The following is a 7,816-nucleotide window of genomic DNA, read 5'->3' as shown; positions in this document are numbered from 1 at the left end:
ATATTATATTGTATTTATTTCCTTTTATTTTATATGTATATACATATATATATATATATTTCTGCTTTTCTGTTCACCTCACTATGAATGTTCTCTTTTGTTTTGACAAATGGGATGTGATTTGTTTGCCTTTTTTGTTTCCCTTTACTAATTTTTTTACCATGAACGAAAGAAAAAAATAACCAAACACTCTTTTGTCACATTGTTTTGAATCTAATTTCTTCTGACCCAAATATGGTGCAATGAAACCATTTCTTTTCCATTTTCTTCCTGGAAATAAAATTGTTTGGTTTTCTTGGACTAAAGAGAATTTTACAGTGGTCAATACAATGGGAGAAGCTTGCTGAAGTTTCCCATGCAGATAGTGAGGAGCATCTGCAATAAACAATCAGTGTTAATGCTATGGTATCTTATTTTTGCACCTCAGCAAATCTGTAAGTGATGCAGGTGGTGGAGTCTCAATAACAATTTGATGCATGGGATATGTCTGCACTACCAATATGGTGTAGTACAGAAATATAAGAGATGAAAATTAATTAAATCCAGGCCTCGAAGTAAGGCAGCTGAGGCACATGGTCATCTAGGAGTAATGATACTTGTATGAATGGATCTAAACCGTATCTAAAATGCCTTTTAAAAACTAACTTGGATTTCACTGTACTACACTTCATAATGTCTTGTGCAGACATATTCCATGGGACTTCCTCACGGCAGCATCCTATCACATAAAGATATTACAGTTTAGCCGAGGAGGAAGGTAACATGTGAGTCATAAACCATTCCATTTACTCCTTTTTTCCCCTGACAGTTGCTTTTAAAAGAAACATTAAAAAAATAGTGATTAAATTTAGCATTCTAGCATTCTATATTTAGCAAACTAGTGATTATACTTAACAAGTGGTTAAAGATGTTTCATACAGAGATTTTTTTGAATTCTAGAAATTTGAAAGCAGAACAAACAAAAAGAAAAAAAGGTCATTGTCTTTTTGCCCATTTCCCAAGAGATAATGGAATTTCAAGCTTACATTCAAGGAACTGCGGCGTTTTTCGTCCTTGTGCCACTGGTGCTATTGTGCGTTTGCCAAAGACTTGTGCATCAAAGCTGGCATAATCAAACGGTACTTTCCCAAACTTCTCCTGTTCTTTTGCCAGAGTGGCTCTGGAGGAGGTGAGTGGCTGTGAAGTTCTGTAATTGTACTGAGCTACCTCAGGCTGCTTCCCTAAATTTGTCCTGCAGAGAGGAAGAAAAGACTGAATTAGTATCTTTAAATGATCTTTTCTTGAAAAATAGGATTCAGTTGCATCTCAGTATCAGAAATTGTGCTCTTATCACAAGTAAATCTCGCTGGTGGGCATATACAATAATTAGATAATCTAAATATGATGGATGACCTAGAAGTCAAAAAGTACTTTGACTTCATACAAGTTCAAAGCTGCAGAAATTAAAAAAAAATTGTATCCTCCAGGAATAATGTGGGCTATTTATATACTGATTTTTCTAGATTATCACTATAGAATGGTGCTTTCTTTATTTCTAAAACTTGTCTGGATTTTTGCTAGTCATAGGACTTGTAGTTTTGTCGATCACTATTGTTCTCACTTTACTGTGAGTGAGTATGGTATACATATAATACAAGATGATCCAAAATAATTGCTTCTGGTTTTTGGGAGGAAAGAATAATTTATGGTGTGTTATTCCATTTAGTTACTGTTCAGTAACTACTTGTCTTTAGTAATTTCCTAAGGACTTTTCATATGTGGAGTTAAGACACGTGCAGTTGGCAGACACATGGACATAATATTCTGTAATGGCTCTGAAGGAACCATTAGAACTGATCATGTCAATAATCCACAAATTAAAGTGTCCCCAAATAGACCTGAATATAATAGGTTGTAATGGTCGTGGTGCCAATGATGTGCAAATTATGCATGTCTGTAGGGTACATATAACCCTCAAACAAAATACAATTGCAATAAAAAATGTTTTCCCGTTTTGATGCCATTGTAAAAAAAATAAAATAAACTAATTAAACCAATAAACTTAAAATAAAGAAACTCAAAATACGAATTATTCGATGATGGAGAAACAGAATGAGCAGAGTTCTCAACCCTTTCATATAACATGTTACTTACTGGATCACTGGAAGATTCCTCTGAAAATAATCACAAAATACATGAGAACTGAGCTGATAAAAGTGCAATAAGGCCAAAGAGATCTTTAATCAAGTTTCAATGGCCGAAATATTGTAACAGAGGAACATTTCTTGAAAATTGTTTAAAACATTTCAGCAAGCGCAGGAGATTTTGTTCAGAGGAGAAAGACATTTGAGACCCATTCTTTGGGCTATTTGTGCCAAAGCAAATTTTAGTAGAATATAGTTAATTGCTTTTCGAAAGGTAAGTCTGTTGTCTTTAATCTCAGCCACATGCAAAAGAACCAGCAGAAAGCTGCTTGTTATTTTTGAGGTACAGTCAAGTTATTAAGTTTTGCAGAGGACCATCTTGGAAACCTGAGTTACCCCTGTAGCTGAAATCTGAAATGGAGGAAAGACCTGAGGACTGATCAACAGTGTTTGTGCATAAATACTTTGGAGAGATGAGTTTGTGAGGGCTCCTACCTGTGAATCTGATCATGACACTGCCCAGCTTTTGGAGACTCGAGCTGGTTCTTTTCCTGGGACATTGCCAACTTTTCTGCTGCAGCAATTGGACAACCAGAAAGGCTGTTTAAAGGCAAGGTGAAAAAAAGAAACAAGAAGAAAAACAAAACAAAACAAAACAAAGAAAAACAAAAAAACAACACGTTAAAATTAATTAAAGATAATGTGGGCTGTGGAACCCAATGACTTTGAACTTCTCTGCTGCTCTGTGCATTCTACAGGAGCTCCTTCCATTATACCCCAGATTCATCTGCCTTTCAGCCCTTAATGCAAAACTGTGAAATCTGTTTATCTGAGGTGATATATCTGGAAACTGAATCATGTAGGAGTTTTCCACAGTTCAGCTTTGATGTTTTGTGGCTGGCAAGTCACTAGTAAATTTTTGACAAATGACATTTACTTTATCAGCTAAACCATGCATATAAGCCTCCTGCTGATTAAATAGAAAGTGAATTTGGGAAAAAAGCAGGAGTATATGAGTGACTGTTACCAAAGAACACATTTTGTCATTTCAAATTGTGCTTTCTTGTATGCTTTTTTTTTTCCTATTTGCTTTATTAGATTAAAACATGTTTCCTTTTCCTATTCATTGGTTATTATGATACAGCTGATATATTGCAAAGATGATAGGGGTTTTAAAACAGGAAATAAAATGAAAAAAATATTTACTGGTTACTTATATATTCTTGTAGAAGAGTTTGTGATCTCCCTGGTAAAGGCTACAAATAGTTACATGCTATGATGACATTTGATTTTTATGCCGTCATACAAAAAGCGATCAATCAATCAGCAGCAAAAAAAAAGCCAACAAAAAAGCAGTTCAACAAAAAAAGTTGTTTTTTAAATTTTTCTGTCCCGTGTTTGATTGTAAGATTGACATTATGTTTTTCCAGAAGCACTATAAGGGAGTATTTCGGCTTGCTGGCTTCCAGCAGAAAGCAGTACTGACAAGAGCCGTGCCGACAGCAACGGCTTGCTGGAGACGGAGCGGGTCGGCTCTCTGCCTCACCTGCAGACCAGCTGTGATTCCCCAGCTGCCTGTCTGGAAGGCTTTTCTCAATTTTACATCCTTCCTGCAGGCAGCAAGTTAAACAGACAGGAGTGTTCCAAGTGGGAAGATGACATTCCCGAGGGTAATAAATGGAGTTAGTTTCTACAGGGATTCTAAAGAATTAAAATTCCCTCTTTTGCTAAAAGAATATGTGCCTTGATAGGAAGTTCCTGCTAAGGACTACAATGTATGTGATGCAAAATGAAGAGTCTTTGGCTTCTGCTTTTTTTCAGTTGTAGCAATAATAATGTATTTGTTCATTCCTAGCCATTTTACATAATGGTGTTTCACTGTGGAGACTGTAATGAAACTGTAGTTTGAGATGTCATCTGTGAAAAAGACTGGAGGAATTTGGCAACCTCAGTGCTGCTGCCATCTTTTATATAATGAAATTAAACACAAGTATTTTATTATAAATATTACAAGCTACCCTTGCAGTTCATAGGCATTCTGCAGTGTAGGACACAACATCTAATTTCAAGATTTGCCCATCAATTTACTCTTGCATACATGCTAGATTTTAAGTGTACAGGAACTTTTCTGATCTACCTTCTGTGCGTGTTGCGATTGCTGTTGACATGTCCTCTTCCAGTGCATCCTGGGGTGGGGCACTTCAAAACATTTTCATGCATGGCAAGAACTAAATGGAAATAAGAATAAAAAAGGGTGATAATAACATACATAAATTAACAATACATATATTTAAAAATATGAACATTTCTTCTTCAGACTCAGATCCTCAATTCTGTCACACTTTGACAACGAAAGAAGAGGAGAAGGACCTACAACAAAACGAGAACAATTTATCCCTACATGATTGTAGTGTGGCTTCCCACATGTACATCATTTTTTCTAGAGACTTCAAAAGAACAAAGACGGAAGTTAGCAAGGATGTTACACCATGAAGCCCTTTGCCCCGTGGTATATACACTAACACAGTCAACTAAAAAAGGGAGGTCACAGAGGAACCCTGGGCCAAACAGTCATGGTACATATAGCTACAGTCCTCACTGTCTCAGGGAGGGCAAGCTCCCAGGTACAGGCTTTTTTTATGCCTTGCACCTGAGTAAGATGATCTGATCTGCGCATGTCCCTTTGAACCCTCATACCTCCTGATCATCTGAACTGAACTGAAACTGGTCATGCTCCCAAGAAACAGCTTACGCTCTCAGCAGTGGTTACAACCTCTTGCATGTGTGTTCCTTACTCCCTTTGGTGTGGATCACTTTTACCAAGACCAAGATGTATGTCTGTGTTAAACATAATATGTCTTAGTACACCTGTCCTCATGACTCTAGTACTACATTACCCCTTTAGTTGCACAGTGCTTCAAAAGAGCTGACTGTCCCATCAACAGGTTTGTTCTGTCAGGAACCAAATTATTAATTTTTTTTTTCCCAGCAGGACAGGACACATCTAATTGGAAGTATGATAATTAACAAGGACTTGTTAATTTTAACTTTTTAAAAATTAAATGTTGTTAAGGCCTTCCAAATGCAGCAGCCTGCTTAACTCAGCAGATGTTTCCATAAATACAGTTTAGCATCAGATTTAGGAAAAGGGAGAGCTACGGTTAGGAACAAGACATTGGTAAAGTGTACGTATCCTTTTAATTTGTCGTTACGCATGCCACTGCATAAAAAATCTGACTAACTAGGTTGTTTAAATAAATAGTTTCCCATTAGATTTTGGCTTGTTACGCAGCGTTTCATTGCGTTGCATTGCAGGATTACACACACACACAGACCAATGTAATAAGATCAGTGTAGTCAGAAATAAGCAGGGAAATTCAGGCTAGACTGGGCATAAAAGGGTTAGCATGATACAGTTATATGAGAGGTACGTGCTGTGGACCAACACTGGGATGTACTGATGAAAGTAATCTTTTTCATCGTGGTGGAAACATGTCTGAATAAGCATGCCTAAGCCTCTCAGTTATTGGCAATGAAAACCAGTAGCCTTGGTGGTTTTCATAGTGCAAATCAGGTCACAGCTCTGAAAGAAGCAGGTGATTTCTGTGTTACATGCCTTCGCAAAGGCATGGGCAAACAAGATCTTGAAGATCCATAAGACTACAGCATGCAGGTCAGCCAGCAGTATCAGGATAGTTTAGCTCTGATCTTATTCTTCCCAGGCCACCTGAGGAGGCTGTTGCTGTTTGTAACAATGCTGCTAAGGAGTACTTGAGCTTGTCAAGTGTGGGAAGTAGGGCTGTGAGGGTAAAGAAGGTGAGGTAGCTCCTTTGTCAGCCGCCTTCTGCAATATGACCCAGAAAAAGTGAGTTCATTCTCCAGCACGACCACACCTTACCCCCAATACCAGGCCAGATCCAGTTGTTATTTAAGATTGCAGTGTGATGATACTCACTTTCTAGCGGCACTCTAACTTTATGTGGACAGCCTGAGAGACTGCGGTGGTGAGGATACAGCCCAGTCACGTGCCCTGTGCCATCACATCCTGGGATGGGACATTTGGTTTCTCTCTTTTCAGGCCTGGGTGAATCTGCAGAGAAATCAGATAAGGATTTTGTTTGGGTTTAGCCCCCATCTGCACTCAGCTGAGTGATCCTAGCAGCTATTTTGTACTTCAGATGTAATTCACAGAATCACGGAATCACAGAACGTTAGGGATTGGAAGGGACCTCAAAAGATCATCTAGTCCAATCCCCCTGCCGGAGCAGGAACACCTAGATGAGGTTGCACAGGAAGGCGTCCAGGCGGGTTTTGAATGTCTGCAGAGAAGGAGACTCCACAACCTCTCTGGGCAGCCTGTTCCAGTGCTCTGTCACTCTCACGGAGAAGAAGTTTCTTCTCAAATTTAAGTGGAACCTCCTGTGTTCCAGCTTGTGCCCATTACCCCTTGTCCTATCATTGTTTGTCACCGAGAAGAGCCTGGCTCCATCCTCGTGACACTCACCCTTTAAATATTTATAAATTCGTACACAAAGTTTTAACAGAGATGTATGCGATTTAAGCATCTCTAGGTTTTCACATTCTGTCATTTAAACAATGCCTTCCCCCTCCCAATATGCCATTTATGTTCTAAACTATTTAACATTAGGGTTGCAGTGTCATTTATTCCATTCAGAGCCTCAAACAGGACAGAAGCCACAATCCAATAATCCAGAAAACTGGCAGCATCAGCCAACAGCAAGATCTATAAAGGAATAAATAAAAAAGCAGAAACAATCTTTTACTCTTTTAATGTCAGACTCCAGGAAGCTGGGACGACTGAATAAAAGCTGAGGTGTGAAACAAACAAACGAACAAACAAAAAGCGTTTCAACCAGAAGCCATTCCTTAAATATCGCAGATCTCTAGGCTATAGGTTCTTTGTTAGGAAACTGAATACATGCCACTTTACATTTGAGAGGCTAGGAAAGCAGCTCCCTCTGGTACACATGGCAATGCCGCTTTGTGGAGCAGCCCACAATGACAGTGAAAACATGGAGCAGGCGATACCCTTTCAAAAGCAAGGTCTCAGCCCAGCCCCACAGCTACCACTCTGTAATGGCCGCAGTGCCTTCCCAGTTTTTGTTTCAGGCACTTAGAATCGTGCAAGAAGCACTGGTCAGAAAGCCTTTATTTGATTTCCAATGCAGGATCAAAAGTCTGGGTGAGAAAGGAATGAATTCTGGTCCAGAAATTCTCTTGTGAGAAATCTGGAGGAAGTGGCCACATAAATTGCTGAGGATGGTTTTAGCTCCATCTGTGATTGGCTGCCAACAGCATTCGGCGCTGGGGGAGAGAACAGCTGCAGCCGGCACAGGGAGCAGCCTCCTTCAAGCTCATTTTGCTGGACCGCGAGGTAGGACGTGCTTAGGGACAGGATCGCCAGAGACAGCTGAGAGTTAAACTTCCTGGCAAGGCTTTAGGTAAAAAAAAAAAAAAAAAAGAAAAAAAATAGGGAGGAAAGAAAATAGATTGAGCATCAACAGGAGACCACATGCTTTTTAGAATCACTGAAAATGGGAAGTGCTGCAATAGTGGACAGAAAATAAAGAAGGGTCCTGAAATATGATTTAAGTCACCCTTCCCCCAATTGGAAAGGTTTATCATTAAAAAGATGGAAACATATAAATTTAAGCCATGTTTTTCTGATGTAG

The 7,816-nt window shown here is 39.0% G+C and overlaps 1 protein-coding gene across 1 annotated transcript in view; it reads right to left on the bottom strand.

The window, feature by feature from the left end:
* The window catches only part of ST18 (suppression of tumorigenicity 18, zinc finger), a gene marked incomplete at its 5' end in the record, with an annotated part of 74,449 nt that overhangs the window by 35,466 nt on the left and 31,167 nt on the right, over window positions 1-7,816 (bottom strand). The window contains 4 exons of the mRNA XM_010180876.1: window positions 1,026-1,231; window positions 2,619-2,723; window positions 4,261-4,351; window positions 6,079-6,213. Of these exons, the coding sequence (XP_010179178.1) occupies window positions 1,026-1,231; window positions 2,619-2,723; window positions 4,261-4,351; window positions 6,079-6,213 (537 nt within the window). The remainder of the gene's footprint in view (window positions 1-1,025; window positions 1,232-2,618; window positions 2,724-4,260; window positions 4,352-6,078; window positions 6,214-7,816) is intronic.

Source organism: Mesitornis unicolor, unplaced genomic scaffold, assembly GCF_000695765.1.
Source record: "Mesitornis unicolor isolate BGI_N332 unplaced genomic scaffold, ASM69576v1 scaffold8443, whole genome shotgun sequence".
Lineage (NCBI taxonomy): Eukaryota > Metazoa > Chordata > Aves > Mesitornithiformes > Mesitornithidae > Mesitornis > Mesitornis unicolor.
Note: the sequence above shows the minus strand (reverse complement) of the source record. Positions and strands in the feature narration are given on the sequence as shown.